This window comes from Colossoma macropomum, unplaced genomic scaffold (genome assembly GCF_904425465.1).
Source record: "Colossoma macropomum unplaced genomic scaffold, Colossoma_macropomum, whole genome shotgun sequence".
NCBI lineage: Eukaryota > Metazoa > Chordata > Actinopteri > Characiformes > Serrasalmidae > Colossoma > Colossoma macropomum.
Window position 1 is genome coordinate 18,458,014 of NW_023494803.1, and position 18,049 is coordinate 18,476,062.

The following is an 18,049-nucleotide window of genomic DNA, read 5'->3' on the forward strand; positions in this document are numbered from 1 at the left end:
AAAACTACATCTTAGAGATTGTACATAATTATCAGAATTATTCAGTCCAAGTTCAGTTCATTCAATAACTGGTTTCTAACAGTTTCCATACTTTCTGCGGTATGATGGCATGATGATTCTCCAGAATCAGCCGCTTTATGTGATGGGCCCACAGCTTTTTCTCTTCTACAGTTTTGGCCTAAGACATGCCCAAGAAAACCACTGAGATTAAGCAAAGCAAACACTGAGCACTGGCATGAGAAAACTGTTGATTCTGTAATGGAAGGTTTGTAGGGATCTCATGTTTTTAGAGTTTCACATACCTGCACTGTGTGAGGTTGTTTGGGATGCTTGTAGTGGGTCACACTGAAGCGAAGCGAGTCCTTGGCACTTTCAATCAGCATTAGAGTGGAACACTGAAAATAATACATAAATCATCAGAAGAGAACATGCCAGAAACGCTGATACCTTACATGGACTAGGACATTGGCTATGTTTTCCTAATAGCTGTTATCCGTGAGATGTCCTAATGTTGGCTTAAGAGTCTGAAAAGGCACAGTGTTTTCACAACATAGAGAATGAAAAATGAGGATGTGAATAGCCAATGAGAAGAGACTGTTACAAAAAAAGAAAAAAAAAAAGAATCCCAGAACAGCCATGAGTCATCTATGAATTTTAGTTCCTACAAGTTTCCTACAAGTATTTTACTTCCTACAAGTAACATTAGTCATCTTTCTGCATTCTCCAGCTGGAGGAGAAAAGAAAATCCATCCCAACAAGTTTTTATAACCTCTTCCCACCTTCAAGAAACATCAGATGGTGGGTTTCTCAATCGTTAAACCGGAAAATCTGTCTCTAGAGCAGAGGTGTTAAACTCAACCACTAAAAGGACCATGTTAAAAAATCTCAACAAATCTGTGGGCCAGAGAGCGTCTATATTTTAATACACCAAAACGTCAACAGCAAAATACAGTCACTTGTAGTAAACCTTCAAATATTACATATGAATACTTGATATATTTAGGCTATATTAGATAGAGATAACTGTTAAGTCTCTTTACATGTCCCCAAGATGTAGGCCTTTTAAACCCACCTGTGTGCTTGATCTAGACACCAGCCATTTTTTCTGCTGCAAGTTTGTTCATTCTTGAGATCAATTTCTAAACTGCTGAGTGATTATAGTGTTCATGTTGGATGAACTGCAGCTGAAACTATATGATGTGTGGAATTGGGTAGAAAACTGCTGTCCTACAGATTGTTGTTGAGGGAGGGGGTGTCAACGCAAATTACACTGCAATGCATGCTGGGGGTTGTAGTGCAGCTCACTGTGAATTGGGCTAATATTAATAGAAAATCAAAATAATTTTGAGGGCCGGATAGAATTGTGCCACAGGGTGATCTAAGCCTTGTGTTTGACATATACATTTTTTTTACATACATTTTTCACTATGGCTGGAGTGTCCCTTTAAGCTTTTAAAGCTGCACTAAGAGAATTTAGTTTTTTCATTTTCCTTTAAAGGTACAAGAAGAAGTTTTGTGTTAAAATGCACCTAAGCAATCTTGTACTACCATTCTCTTTCCCAAGTGGTCATGCTTACCTGTGATGGGATGGGAAATTTGGCCCTGATCGGACATATGGACAAAATAGGTGGAAATAATTATGAAAAACACATCATTATCCCCAGTTATGGATCACCAAGTACCGTGATATGGGTCTTGTACACGTAATGCTCTCCTCTCTTCTTGGTGATGAGGAGCATCTTGTCGAAGAGAAAGAGTGTTCTCTCATTCTTTGCGCGGTGGACATGGAAGGTTCCCTCAAGGACCAATTCGCCATATGTGGTGAGGTCAGGCCCTTTCCAGTTGATCAGAAGAGACTGGATCTCCTGCAGAAAACCACAACTTGTCATCAGCATGTTTCCTTAAACTCTACGCAGCTACTTCAAACCAAGCTGAACCCAATGGGCTTATACACCAGTGTTCAGATTTCATAAAAAGGTGCCAACAAATCTGACATTTTCTTTTCGTGCTGTGTCTGTGAATAATTTTAACAGCATTAATTGACTCCCTTTATTTCTAACATATTCATTTCAGAAACTTTGGCTTTTTGGAATCACGTGTGCATTTATAATGGGTTCTTTCAGGCCCATTATATTTAAAACTGTCTTGTGCTTTTAAATGCTAATGTCTGAGCTCCGACCTTATGTCATCAAGGGACTGAATCATCAGAACAACATAGGAGAGAAATTTAAATGCCACTTGTTTCACTGAAATCTCGGTTTGATGGGAGAATAGGAGATTCTAGAGGCACATTTGTCCTTACAAACCTTTGGGCACCATTTTCTTCCACATGCACAACAATACTGCATACAGACAGCTTAAATAACTGACCTAAATACCGACCGAATAAAGTGTATATTGTTCTTTTCATACCTGGTCTCATTACAAAGGACCAGTTTTGCTCCCCTGGTACTTTGAGGTAAACTGATTACTCTCAGCACTGATAGACTTTCAGCACTTGTAATCTAATTTGAAGATGCCTCCAGACAAAAGCAATTCCTTGTATGATTTATAAAGTTGTGTAATAAGAACAAGCATTAACACATAAGCCTAAAAATAAAACACTTTTCCTGGAGGGTATGAGCAATATACTGTTGCTGTGGCAACAAAGGGGTAACTTTATAAGAGATGAATGCCAAAGTAAGTTAATGTCACAATATTTTATTCCAAGTAATTCTAGGCCACTTCTATTGGTCTATCGCTCATTAAAATAAAATAATAATAATACATAAGCAGAAGGGGAAAGTCTGAGAACAAACTAAGTTGCCTGGACAAAACTGTTGCTATGAAATCCCAGACTGTTGCTAAGGTGTTGCTAGGCTATTGCTATGTTATACCAGGTGGTTGCTAAAATGTTGCTGTTATCCCAGGTGGTTATTAAATTAAGCAAATAAATATAAATTGTACGCTAAAATTTGCAGAAAAATGCCATATTCAAATTTGTTCCCAGTGGTGGACAGTTAGTTAATAGTGTTAACTTGTTTTCACTTAGGAAATCAAAACATGTCATTTGAGTGTATAAAGTTTTGCATATGACTGTATACTAATCTATTGCAGGCGTCTATGATGTTGTGAATGGCAAAATAAACAAAGACTGCCTATCACCTGCAGCCGTACTGCATGCTCATGCTTCCTCTTCATGTCATTGATATACCAGGCCACCCCTGTCATGGTGTCAATGGCCTCTTCCACTACATCATAGCCATCCTCTTCAGGGTCAAAGTGTTTGGCAATCTCCTGCAATAATAATATCACACAAATATAGTCAGAAAACAGAGATTTGCCTTAAAGGAAACACTAAACAGTCAACTGAGACTTCCAAAGAGTGGATCCATGAATGACAGTTGTATACATCAAAATTTTATGAAATAATCTGATCTACAAATAACATTGTATGAAAAGAAAATTTGTGGAATAATCCTAAATCTACATTCACAGCACCCTAATTTAGGCATGATTTAGAATGTATTTAAAGGGCCCATATCTACATTTTCTTGCATTTTATCTTTCCCATGAGGCCCATTTTCCCATGAGGCACATTTATTAAATTTGTCAAGTTTTACGTACCAAAAACAGTCAGGATTTATTTTTACATGACCATTTTCCAACCTTGTTTTCACTTAGAATTAAACAGCCTGATTTTTTTGTTAGTGTGCCTTTAAGACTGATATATATATATACACAAATGATTTATGTCCAATCTCTGATTGTCTGCCTTGTATTTTGCATTCAAAAAACAGCCTGGGCTGAGATACTCCCTACAACTTCAGTGTGAATGGACAGGGCTAAACTGCTGGAGGCTGAATAGGCGGATAAATAAGAATGTGTTGGTTTTTGTGACATAACAAAAATAGTGAACTCAAAAAAGGCTGTTCTTGCAGCTTTGACTGTATGGACTAGGGAGTCTATATTACTTTTTGAAACTTTACAAATGTGTACATACCACACAAACTCATTTCAAAAAAAGTGAAGAAAAGTCAGTTTTCCATGGTATAGGCCCTTTAAGGTTATACTATTACAATTCCTGGGGGATTTAATAGATGTGGCTATACTACAATCATAGATCTAAATTCATATTATTCCAATTTTTGCAAGGATTTACAGAAAATGTTTCAAATTCAACAGACTGTTTGAAGAGTGTGAAGAGGCTATGAGAAGGGAGTCCATTCTCAGCTACATTGTTTAAACAGTCAAAAGTGCCTTTTTTCTATCAAGTTAATATCAAGTTAACTTTAGCAAATGATCACGTTCTCAAAAGCATGTCCAGAGAGATAAATGTCATCAGGTAAAGGGGAAAAACAAATCCGGTTGGATCATTACACAGTAACATGTGGTCTATGAGGCAAGCCCCTCCATCTTCAGATAGTACGAGGTACATGCCTGTAACAACAGATGGTACTTCAGAATCCTCTGCACAGGCTTGAGCAGGTAGGCACCCAGAGGGAGGGAGCGCTCCAGAGATGCCTGCCGATCCCGGAAGAACTTAGCCAGCGCTTTGTTCCTCATACACTCTGTGAGGGTGGCCACTGAGCTGAGTGACGGAGAAGAGCAGAAATTTACACAGGGCAAAGAAAACTGAAAAGTACAACTGCATATACTGCATATACTGACGGAACCACTGGACAGCAGATGCAAAATAACTATCAGTGCTCTCAGGGTCATAGAGACAACTTGACCTCTCTTTGCATCTTTGTTACTGTGCCTTTAAAACTGATATACGAGAAACAAGCTCTGTTCTGATTGGGCCTAATTCAAAAAGCTCTGAGAGCTGAAACACTCTTTACAACTTCAGTGTTAATGAACAGGCAGCTCAACCAGCCAGTAAGATTGTTAATTATAAACATCTAAAGACCAATTTAAGGAGAAGGGAGGGGAACCAATGAAATGTTGTTTGGTATGATTCTAATAATAGGAATTAACTCAAATACGTTTTTCTAGAACTATTTAACTGTGTGCATGTTAAAGGGATTAAACTGGAAGCACACTAAATAAAAGAAAGGAAAAGAAAGAAGAAAAGAAAAGAAACGAAACAAAAATAGGCATCTTGAAGAAGACGTATGAGACAGATCCAGGCACCAGAAGGCTGATGGTGACAGGATGCTGTCACTCTGCTGGCGACACCGTTTCTGTGGCAGGGGGAAATTTATTGGGAACTCGAAGGAGCTAACGTGTCATTTGCTTCAGCGATTACTCACACTGGGGAGTAAATCACTTAAGATGAGAAACTTGCTCTTTTTTCCACTTACTTGGGGTAGTTTGTGCAGTACTGAGTGTAGATGTTAAAATACTGGCTCTGCAGATGGAATGAAAGAAAATAAGTTTAATAAATCAGAAAACATTGTGATAAAAGGGTTAACAAGTATATTATGTGGAGGAAAGACATGCACATATTAAATGACTTTGACAGACCTTATCCACAAAGCAACAGGCGATGGCCACAGGATCACTGTGACACATTTCCAAACACTGCAACAGCTCACTGAGAGAGAGAGAGATGGAGAGATTAGCTGATTGCGGTTCAGTTTCATTAAACAGAAGACAGTATAAGGGAAAATCCCACTGATTCACTGACTTCATTTACATTTTAACCATTTAATTAAACAGGAATTTTGAAAAATCAGTGAAGTTGGCCTTTAATACAAACCTCATTAACATCCCAGTATATTGGCTGTGGACAGACCTTGCATTCACACTTTGCTTACACTCAAACTGCAGGACTAAAGTGGTTAGAAGGAACACCTAGTTGCCACCATACCCACCTTTTATACTAAATAAAAATATTATCAAGGATGGACCAATAGAAAGAGCACAAAACTTGAAATAAATCCATCTCCCATTGCTTTACATTAAAAGTTAAGAATGTATTGTAAATCTGTACTGTATTCCTTTATAGAACATTAAGATTAGTGGCTGTTTGCTTTCATTTATTAACCAGCACAAACTGTACTCAAATTCTCTCCTGGCTGATCAAGTAGGATAAGTCATGCATATTTAATCAAGCTATTTCTTTAAAGAAAGGGTTCTCATGCATATTTATGTCCTTCATGCCTTTAAAATCAGATTTTCAATTTTAAAAAACAGCTTTTGAGCACTGTTCACATTCACCATGCCTCCAGTACCAAAGACTTCGCCATCAGACTGAGGCTTGTAAGGCTTATAAGTCCAAGTCAATCAACATAAACAGGTCACATAAACAATCAATAGAGGTCAGTAAATTTGAATTCCAAACATCAGAATCACTTAATTAGAAAGCCAACATGCAGACATACAAGGCACTTTACATATTGATGCCTTTACTTACAACAAACTCTACATCTAGAAGATTTTAAAGCCAAATATGGCATCATGTTGAAAGAGAAGGTTTGAAAACAAAAAAAAAAAGGTTCCTAACTATAAGGATGTACAATAAAGTTGGCAGACATTGACCTTTTGGTGAGACTACTGATATACAGCCTGATGGCACAGTGTTTGAAGGTTCCGGGAAATACAAATTAAGATGACAAATGGCTTTATTCATACAATGTTTTCTCCTGATCACAACAACAGCACAGATGTCCTGGATCACAGTATTTTGCCTCTCAATACGACACGATCCCTGCTGTTTTGAGCATCGGTCGATACAAATTTAATTCAATATTCGTCACACAAAAAAATTCACATCTTCAAAATGCTAACTTTACAGGAGAAGAAAAAATCGTAACTATTAATGAAAAGTAATACAGAAATATTTTACTCCAATCCATTTTGTGTTTATTTTATCGGTACATTAATTATGAAAGTTTAATACAATGTAAAGGGCAAACATGCAATGTAAACAAAATCAAGCCAAAAGAAAAAGCTGAAGCATAATAACCTCAGCTAGTTTAACCTTGTTTAACCTTGCATATTTTAATGACAGTAAAAAGACTTTGCAGGCTTTGACATTTTGACAGTCAAAAGGCATTGTAGATTCAAGCTTTCATTTTCCAATTTAAAACAGGTCCACACTGCAAATATTTGGACCACTTCTGAAAATGTGTCTCAATCCTGGTTGTAGCAAATGTCCCTTTGCAGCTCCTCTACTTCATAAATAGAGCACTGAGAAGAAACAAAAAATCAGATCTGGTTTGGGCTTGAATCAGCCAAAACTTGATGCAATGAAACACACGTGCATCAGCTGTGATATCCCTGGGTGATGTAATCATGGTGCCGGCCCATTATTTGTTAATTGTTCACTGTCCTAACTTAAAGTATAGTTCTCTGGCTTCAGTTATCCAACTGGTTTCTCTACAACTAAGCGAAAAACAGACTGCCACTGAACTTCAGTCAAGTAAGGGCTAGAATAATCCCTTTATTTCTCCTGTGTGAATCTGCAGTGGGAGCTCTAATCACTTCAAAATTATCCTGAGGAGCCAGTTAGCTTTGCATCATCAGATCATTAAAATGTGCTTTAAATACTAACAAACCAAACAGCATTCATGCATCACACACAGCTCCCCACTTGGAGATCATGTGCGAGAATCTCTAAAACACATTTCATCTTAATTTTTAATATGCCTTGCTGCATTTGTCACAGGGGGAAGTGCTCAAGTTGGCAACCCGCACCACGTCGACTTCAAGGTGGCAATAATGACTGTAATATTATATTTATGCATGGATTATTGCCATGAGAACGGCGGTTTCTTGTGCCCCGCTGAACGAGGTTCCCTGGAGCTTTAACTAATTGACACCTGTCAGTCAGAGAGGATGTCTCTTGGCTGGCAGTGTATTTTTAGCATGCTGTGTGTGTTCTCATGTATTTTAGTTTGTATTCTATGGTTCATGCTCTCTACACCCCTGTCTAGACACACACTAGTGGGAAGGAAACTTGATGATGCTATGCTGGTGCCCTGCCATCATTGGGGAGAACTATCAAGTTCCTTTAATAAATAGACAACTCAACTTTATTTATAAAGCTTTTTTTTTAACTTGTATAATATATCATTTGGCTGCTATATATGATTTAAAAAGAGCAAATAAATAAATGTGAAATCAACAGAAGCAATAAAATGAAATAAAAAGATATATACTTGTATGCAAAAGTTTGAACACCCCTGGTCAAACGTAATCAAATTGTTTTGTTGATTTTCTAAGTGAAAATTAACAAAACGTTACCAGATCCTCTACTGATGACACACTTCTGCTCATTTTAATGCACAATTGTGGCCTAAGCAAAAGTATTGATGCAAAATGTCAAGCTGGTCCCGGTCAGGCTATATATGTTTTTAACTTGGGCTTATAATATAGTAATATAAGTAAATCTAGGTAAGTAGACTACATTACTGTTATCTGTTAGGTTAGGGCTGTGGTCTTTCCATTCAATAAAGCCAAAAGACCTTTTTATATAAATTGCAGTGCTGTGTTTGATGTCTTCAAGGGTGAAGTCTATGGTTTTAAATTTGTCGGATGATGACTAATCACCAGTAACAGTCAGTTATCAGTCAATGAATTTGACCAAATTCACATCCCTACTGTTTAATATGGAGATTAGGGATGTAACAAAACAACATGTATTTTATCACAGTGCATCCTATTGTATCATTGCACGTTGACTAGCGCGTTAGATTGTTGCTAATATATTAGCTTGTGGCTAAAGTACTTGTGTTTCAAACATTAAATATTTAAAAATACGTTTCTATACATATGTATTTATAATGCTGAATGCTTTTATGAACTGAAAATGGAAACCAAACATATTCACAATCTTTAGCTACCAAAATGTACTGAATCCAGACACCACTGCACTGCGTCACATTGAATTTAGAATTTTGGAATCGTTACACCCCCAATGAGCAACAAAAAAACAAAACAAAAAAAAACAGAACAACAAAATAACAAAAGCACTTGTTGTCCCCTGCTGTGTGGCTTCCTGTCAGCTTGGACACACGTTAATGCGTTGACGAAGAGCAACTGTTTAAACACAGGGGGCTGTAAAAGGCCACTTTGGCTGCTTGTGTCAGAATCAAGCCTGATGCCTTGTGTCAACAGCCTACTGACCAAAACATATTAACAGTCACACTCTAGTTTGCATATCCCCCTCCCACCATTACACACACACACACACACACACACACACACACACACACACACACACAAACATTCAGTCTTTGAAGCAGGAGTAACAATAAAATCCTGCATTGTAGCTGCCAGCATTTCTGTGTACACCTAAACCCATGTGAAGTACAATGCACCACAACGGTACGTCAGCGTGCAGTAAATCACAACAGATTGTTTTAAATTTTAATAAAAAAAAATTCTCTGACAAAAATGTGCGTTTTTTTGTTAAAGGTTAATGGTTGACAGCTCGATCCAATTAGGGCGCAGCTTCATGACCTACACACTGACCCCAAGAGTTACTCTGAATGGCATGCTGGTTTGTTAATTGCATTTGCCCTTTCTTAGATACCACTGCAAGGTCAGCTGCTGGTGGAGCCTCACTGGGGAATTATTACCAGGCTTACTCGAGTGCTCTGGACTTGTTTCCTAGACATGGATTACAGAGTCTCTAGTTATTTCTGCCTTTCTAAGGCTGAATCTTACCTGTTGAATTCGTAGATGACTTCGATGTTCCCAAACAAGGAGCTAACCTGCTCAGGCTTAATGGGTAAGTCTCTGGCATCGATAATATAAGCCAAGTAGTCCTGTAAAACAGCAACAGTAGATAAAGGTTAGTATAAGCTGTGGCATCTATGAAGCTCACCCCCTTATCTCCTTACAACACAAAGACGTGAGTGCAATTTCTGGATCATGCCATCAGAGGGCAGTGATGTTCTACAAGACAAGAAACAAAGAATTTGCTCTGTAGATCTATTACACACCTAGACTAACCAAGTAGAAACTTTGCCGCAGTGACTTCTGTAAATTTCATTGTTAGCTTTTGTTCTGTTGGTAACACTTTAATGACGGGCAGCATTCATAAGGCTAAACGATACCTATGTAAGTCTTTAATCACACCTGACACAAACATATATCAAGGTAGCTTTCATCAGTTTTTTTTTCCTCAGAAAGTGTTGACAAATGATGCATGTTGGAATAAGCCTTTCTAAATGTTTCTACAGGTTTGTCAGTTGTCATGAAGCTTATGCAGGTGTCATGTAGCCTTCTGTAAAGTGATACTGTTCTGTTTTATGGCACTTTTGTCACCAAACAGAGACAAAGCATGTGTGTGTATATATGTGTATGTATGTATGTATGTATGTATGTATGTATGTATGTATTATATATATATATATATATACATATATATCATATATATATCTATATATACACACACATATACACACACACACACACACACATACATACATACATACATATACACACACACACACACACTATCTTTGCATATTAAAGTTTTTCTGCTTCTGACTGCAGGAGATGAGTAGATTCATCAAGAAAGTACACTTTGATATATATAGATTTTTTTTAAATAAAGAAAATCAAGTCTACATCAAATGGCCATTTGTATTATACACCTCTGTCACTTAAAGTCAACATGAATCAGAAATCAAACACATTTTTCTTCCTTAAAGTGCCATATTTCCGATTGAAACAGGATATTCGGCAGGAAATAACTGTGGGTGGGACATGAATTTATTCTTCGGGATTTGTTTGGACTGTGAAAAGCAGAAACAAAGCTGTAAATCAGAAACAAAGCAGAATCAATCCATTTTGAAGAAAAGCCAAAGAAAAAATAATGAACAAAAATAGACTGTCAAAAAAGAAGCACTATAATATTTGATTGTGTATTTTCTGTAGTTTCTGAAACATGATTCATTGTTTAAAGCTTGACTTTAATATGTATTTTTTTATTTAACTTTTTTTAAGATGTATATGAGACAAAACGCCTATCATCAGGCATCTGCCTTCTTTTGCTTTTTTTATTTTCACAGAAAAAAAAACTTCAGGAGAAACAGAAGTGTTAATTTTTTTTTTTCCAAACACAGGTGACAATGGATGTTCTTGCTCAGTGATAGGTCAGGGTGGTGGTGGTGGTGGGGGGTAGCATTAATGAGTTAAATGAGGAAAAAAAACAGGCTAAAACATGGTGTGCGTGTGCAGATGTGAGTCACAATGTAAGCACTGAAATAGTTATGTAAAAGTTTTTTTGGACCACATCATATGTTGACTAAAACAGAAAATTCACTTCCAAATGCCCAAAACTTTCTTCAAGAAGAACAGTTTGCAATGTGGTCAGTGTAATTACTGAATAATAAGCCTTAGGATGTAATAAGAGTGAGGTTTAAGGGGTTAACAGAGTAATCATGACACCCTATAGAAAAGTTACATTTTCCCACCAGTCAGAAACTGGAGACTTGTCCCCCTCTAAGTATGTTTGTGTATTTAAGTATTTTCCTATAAACTTTAGTAAAGACAGTTTACTGCAGCATGTATACAGAGTGGTGTAATTTCTCTCACATCCACTCACTCATATACACACACATCCCCTTAAGTACTTTCCCTGCTACCTTTTGTTCTGGGGAATTCCACTCATAAGCAAGTGCTCAAACAGGCAGGATCAATTTGGACCATGCTTCTAGAACCTACTGTGCAAATAAGGAAACGGAATTACAGACTGGGACAGTGCCACATAACACAGACCACTAAGAGTAAAGAGCAAATCTGACCATTTTTCAGATCATGAACATTGTGGATGTTTGAGTTCCTCTCTGCAGTACAGACTCAATACAGAACAGTACTGAACGATCGGGTAGCACTAACACCACATACTGTTTGCTTATCATTATTGCAATACTGCTCTTTTTGGCAGCCTTGATATCAGGGCTACAGGATAAAAAACTATAAACTAGAAAAACTAAAGCTATTGCATATACTTTGCATATTTATTCCTGATTAAGTTCTAGCTTCACAAATTTTAAACATAGACTGTGATTAATCTTTGTGTTCGTGCACCTGAATGGGTGATGTTTATAATAAACAGCCAGTTGCGTGAAATACAAGGAGTTGCCAAAATTAAAAAGAAATCACATGTATAAATATGTAGGAAAAACGTATTTATAACAGTTAATATTTCAAATTCATGACAGAAAAACTGTCATAATTATTAGATACTAAGTCATAATAAAGATATAGTAAATCATAATTATGAGATACTAAGTCAAAATTATGAGAAACTTTATTATGGGATCTTATAAGACAGCAAGTCATAAGAAACAATCTTATTATTATGAAATAGTAAGTCATAGTTATGCAATTATAATTTATAATTTAGACATAGTCTCTCATAATTGTGAGATAGAAAGTCAACTTGTTTGGCCTGCATTACATAACCTGCAAATTTAAATGATTATGTTTGCAAGCAAACGTAAATCATTAAAGTTTCGGATCTGCAATTGGTCACAGCCCTATAATAAAACATTCACTGAATGGTGAGAGGCTCATTTACATATTGCAGACTTCTGTAATGCCACTTCAGCAAATGCTCATATCACAACAATCAAAGGATATATTGTGCAACCCTAAACAACATCTTAGAAGGCTAAAATACAAAATGGTGTCTCAAATCACAAATTCTTTCATTGCGTGTTGTGAAAATCATGATCTCAAGGAGTGTTTGGAGGACCATTTTTTGGATTTGACAAATCAAGTGACATCACACACAAATTATTTGGTCAAAATAAAGCAGGCGAGCTCTTAATTTTGTCAGATTAGCTATTTACCAATGTGATTGATCATAAGGCATAACTCTAATATAGTAGTTTGTCTATATTGTGTAGTTCTAGTAGTTAATTTGTTTTTCAATAAATTGTGCCATATCAATAGCCATGTAAGTAATCTCAGTGTAACAGAATTGTGTGCATGATTGAGAGCATTGCTATCTTACCTGTTATTTGCATATGATTTCCAAATATGCCAAGGCAGATACCAACTACTTTTCTTTGGAAGGGCTGGGTGTGTGTGCATAAACATGCGACTATGGCAGAGAAAGAGAGAGATAGAGAAAGAGAGAGAGAGTCTAACTAAATGATGTCATGTGGAGGTGAATTCAGGTTGCCCAAATCTGGAGAATGAGCAGTGCCATATTTGGGCGACATGCAGTGGTTCACTGCGCCAGTGAAGCACAGACTAGGATCATCAGACAGATATGTAGTACAGCTCCATATTTCTTCAGTGACAATTCAGAAATGCCAGGAGAGCTACAGCTAAGGAGAAACATTCAATCTCAGCTTAAAGTCAACATGAATCTGAAACTGTAATGCATTTTTCTTCCATACTATCACAAAGTGAAACATCAAGGAGGGTCTCTAAATTAGCTAAGCGCTTCACCCCTTGACAGGAGGGGATGACGTGAGGGAGAAAATGGTGTAAAATGGTGTTAAAAGGTAGTGGTGTAACAATATGCAAATTCAATAATGCAATACATGTGTGTCTCTACGCTTGTTGGGGGGTAACTGACAAAAGTCAAGAAAACGTGAACTGGGGGTAGGATGCCCCTCACCAGCAGATTATTTGTTTTACCTGTTCAGAATTGGCACTAATACTGAAGACAATGACAAGACGATGGCAACTCTCTCCAATAGGCCTCCACAAGGCATAGAAAAATAAAACAATAAAATTGCTTTTGCAAACTTGGCTAAATAAGACTAACGCAGCAATGCACTATTCTCAAACAGCGCTATTACTTCCATCTTATAACAAGACTTTGCAGAGAACCACATGCATGTAATCTTAAAACCTGCCTGGCACTATTTTACTGCTCCACACTCATTTGAATGTTGTGGGCAGTGATGCATTTCTATGCGTCATCCAATTTCCACTGCATTTGAGCTTGCACAGATAACTGTATATGATAACATATATAACGCTATATATTAGATGTGAACCTAATGAGCAAAGAACTGATTTATGCTAACATTTTTTTTGTGAATTTGTTGAAATGCTTTTTGACAGAACCTTTATGCCCTCCCTGCGTTTGGTGATGGTGGAGTCCCTCTCTATCTTGTTTGCATAAGTGGCATCAAGCAATTAAAAGTTCTCTTCCAAACATATTGAGGCTCATAAAAAAGGTGCAAAGCCATCTGAAAAGAAGTGGAAGGCAGCTGTATGCAAACCTCTTTCTGCAGCCCCCCAGGTGGCCGTTCCATCAGTGGAAAGGAAATCGACTCAAGTACTTTTAATGCACACAAACAAACAAACAAACAAACTAACTAACTAACAAACTATTTCCTCATACCTCTGTCATAGGATTGACTAGGACACTGTTGGCTCTCTGTGTGTGAAATGTGACTGTGTTGAGCTGCTGGTAACCAATGAAAAAAACATTTAAACACAGCGACCTCCTCCAAAACAGGCAGAAATGACATTCATTAAGTTGGGAACTGTGAAAAAGAATTAAAAGTAGCGTTGCAGCAATGTGACTTTTGCTCTCCTGCTATGAAGACTGAACTGAGAAGGGATCCAAAATGTTTTTCTTCTCCAATTAAAATTCGTATGCCTTATATAATGTGCTGTTAAGACTGAAGAGTTTATTCCAAAATGCAATATGAATTTTAAGAAATTTTGGTAATTTAAGATTTTTAAAATGAGGCACACTAGACAAGTGGACAATTATTTCACATTCAACCATATTCTTCTAATTCAGTTTAGTGCTACTTAGCCTATAATGTGGTCATTCATTATATCATCTGTATGAAGAACATTTAGTTCTAGTCATAAAACATTTTGTAATGACATTCTTAATATTCAGAGACACTGTGTCTAAAAAACGGTCACATCTGGCCAATACTTGATGTAATAAGGACAGAACTGGTGCCGATACTGATACAGAGCATCGAATCAGTGTATCACTAGTTAAGAGTGTGTTCAGCCCAATTTGGTGCTGCTGACAAGACAGAGGTGAAAGAGGAGAAAACTGGGAATTGTGAAGTAGTTACTCTCACACTATAATAAAAACAGGCTAAAATATATAACAATGACGATCATGTCATACAGTTGTCCTTTATGCTTATACACCATGTGTCTTCATACAGATCAAAATAGACTGGGATCTCTGATCCGCATTGCAATTTATCCCCGTAAAAGAAAGATCTTTGTAAAACTTGATTGGCTGGGCTACACTGTGAAGTATTTAATATACACATATGTGACCACAGATATCAACTGAATTCTGTTTTATTATAGCGTTTAATGCTTCTAAAAGCTACATCAGAGAATGTTACTACACAAAATGGTAACAAATTCATTGCACAATGCCTGTAACACAGTAAAACAATAGTTTGGAAATAAGGTTAGACATTAGGGATCTGGGAATATATCTAAAAGATTTATTTTTAAATACACTCACAGTGGAAAAGTACATGCAAGGCAAAATAGAACCCAAATAAAATATGTTTTCAGATTTGCCACTAGTTTACCATTATCAGCACTGAACACATACACATACATACATACATACACATACACACATACACATACATATATATATATACACACACACACACACACACACACACACACACACACACACACACACACACACACACACACACACACACATACATACACACACATATATATATATATACATATATATACATATATATATATATATATATATATATATATATATATATATATATATATATATATATATATATATTTTCATTCAACCTTTGAGTTATGAGGACACTTAGAACAAAAATCTGTAAAATTCCCCTTTAACTGTGGTGAAGTCACTGCACTGCATGGGCTTGAGTGTCATACTGTTTTTTTTATCAGTCTTTCTGGCACAGAGGGGTTTGTTTTTGTCTACTGGTGGGTTGGAATAGGCAGCAATGAGGTCAGAGTTTCAGCCAAGCGCCACTCTGGAGGCCCAGACACAGAGCTGTGGATGTGCACCTGGACTGTGGGAGCTGAAACCTGACAGGTGGATGAAGCAGTCTAGGATTTAGTAGGATGAAGTGGGATTTACATCCGGCCCACTGTTATATATCCCATCTCAAGACCAAACCGCATAAGAAACAGTACAAGGTCGCGGGGTGGAAAACTCCATGAATTACGGCAGTTGCAGAATTTGGAAGTGTAGGCACATTCCTACACAGGGTGCAACACCTGGAGAAACCTAAAAAACCCCAGGAATTCCCATATTCAGCAGCAAATAGGTCTTGCCAGCACAGCAGTCAATCATGTTTAATGTTACAGCCGTGAATGGAAGGACTGTCATGAACTGACAAAGAAAAAAAGAAGAAGAAGAAGAAAAAAAAACAACAAATTGCTACTTTGTGGTTTACTCCAAAACCTCACTGCCTCCTCTTTGTTGTGGGTAGGATTAAAACTGTTATGCAGTGAACAAAAACAACACAACTCTGGGTTACTTCTACAAGTGATAGGCTGGACCTGGATGTGGTTAGAGAAAATGGTTTTTATGGTGGTGAAAGACAGAACAGGGCTTGGCAGAGATAATGTTGTTCCCCACAATTACTTCTAATGCAGAGTTCCAACATTACCAATCCTTTTTCTGTTAATTTAATATTTGATGTTTAATAAACAAAACTTGACGGCAGACAGGTTACTTACTTTCTTTTTACAGTGTACAACTGGACAATATATAATCTGTTGACCGTTGCTAATATTGGCATCTGCACCATGATACTGTCAAAGACCAAAATGTGAAAAAGCACATTTAGTAGCTCACTTACTGCTCTGCCATCAAGAAATTCTAGTTCCAAAAGTCCTACTCAGCAAGAAGCTTCTATTCCATGTGATCTCATAATGCCCTGACAGTCACAGGCAGTCTTTAATCATTAGAGCAATCCAGTACCAAAAGAATTAAACCATGTAAAAAGGAAATATCAAATACCACCATCCTGTGTTCTGTCCTATCACTACGGATGTGCACAGGTATTTGAGAACTCTTAACTGTTCGAGCTGCCAGTATTTGAATACCGAAACAAGTGTCCAGCTATAAGAAAACATAACGACCACAGGAGGCGTGGTCATGCAAGGCATGCCCTTGCTGCCCATCAATAAAAATCATTCACCTTTAAAGTAAATTAATGCTATATTTACATGTTTGCACTGAAAAAAACACTGTTCCGCACCTCACAGCGGTAGGCGACTGGCTGTGGCATGAAGCCACACAAATGGCGTGCTGTCTGCAGAACATTTCTGGCAGTGGCAGAATTGTCCATCGCAGCTCCATTGAAAACAATACAATATCCGGTTTGCTGTCAACCCTCTGCCACCACCATGTGAATGCCTCTGTTACTCACCCAACATGAAAACCTAACGATTTCTCCTGGCTCTATTTCTCTATTCGGTTGTCCGATTATTCATTAACTTAGATACTTGAATATCAAAATTATTTAAAATGAACATCCCTACCCATCACCAAAATACATAATTGCAATATTTAGCAAAAGTAAAGGCTTCATTTTTTTTTTTTATTTAAATAACGCCCACATTATTTTATTTTTTGTTAAAAAACAAAACAAAACAAAACAAATAAAAAAAACGAAATGATTCCAGCTTTACCGAGAACAATGAACTCCAACAGAGAGTCTGCATACACCAAATATTTGCAGGGATGTGGGAAGGTGTTTTAAGTTGGGGTGCTGAAATTTTAAGCAGTGTATGTGTGACGTGACTGATGCGGCCTGCAAAATGATTTCCCTTTTTTGTTTTTTTGGTAATTTAATCAAACAGAATGCGTCATATGTTGCTATTACGAGGCAAGAGACATCAATATACACATCAAACTGATGCATCAAAGAACCACTCTCTTGTTCTGGATAAACTTCATGCAAATAAACTGCGTGGCGACCAAATCAGATTATTGATATGTGGCGCGGTAACAGATTGTGTCATGCCCATAGTCACACACCAAGATTTAACGCTAGAACACACACACCAAGTGGAAGAAACAGTGGTTGATAAAAATGTTATTTTCATGTTAGATTGTGTATGTAAAAAATATAAATAAATAATAATTAAAAATAAAACAATATTAAGCTGCTTTGGGGGTCACAACTAG

At 37.0% G+C, this 18,049-nt stretch overlaps 1 protein-coding gene across 3 annotated transcripts in view; it reads right to left on the minus strand.

Moving 5' to 3' along the window:
* The window catches only part of LOC118824195 (pleckstrin homology domain-containing family G member 3), a 71,532-nt gene that overhangs the window by 13,839 nt on the left and 39,644 nt on the right, over nucleotides 1-18,049 (minus strand). For all 3 annotated transcript variants that reach the window (XM_036594188.1, XM_036594190.1, XM_036594189.1), the window contains 8 exons: nucleotides 9,598-9,698; nucleotides 5,449-5,518; nucleotides 5,286-5,332; nucleotides 4,420-4,570; nucleotides 3,145-3,276; nucleotides 1,683-1,865; nucleotides 303-395; nucleotides 92-178 (listed from right to left, as the gene is read on the minus strand). In XM_036594188.1, the coding sequence (XP_036450081.1) occupies nucleotides 92-178; nucleotides 303-395; nucleotides 1,683-1,865; nucleotides 3,145-3,276; nucleotides 4,420-4,570; nucleotides 5,286-5,332; nucleotides 5,449-5,518; nucleotides 9,598-9,698 (864 nt within the window). The remainder of the gene's footprint in view (nucleotides 1-91; nucleotides 179-302; nucleotides 396-1,682; nucleotides 1,866-3,144; nucleotides 3,277-4,419; nucleotides 4,571-5,285; nucleotides 5,333-5,448; nucleotides 5,519-9,597; nucleotides 9,699-18,049) is intronic.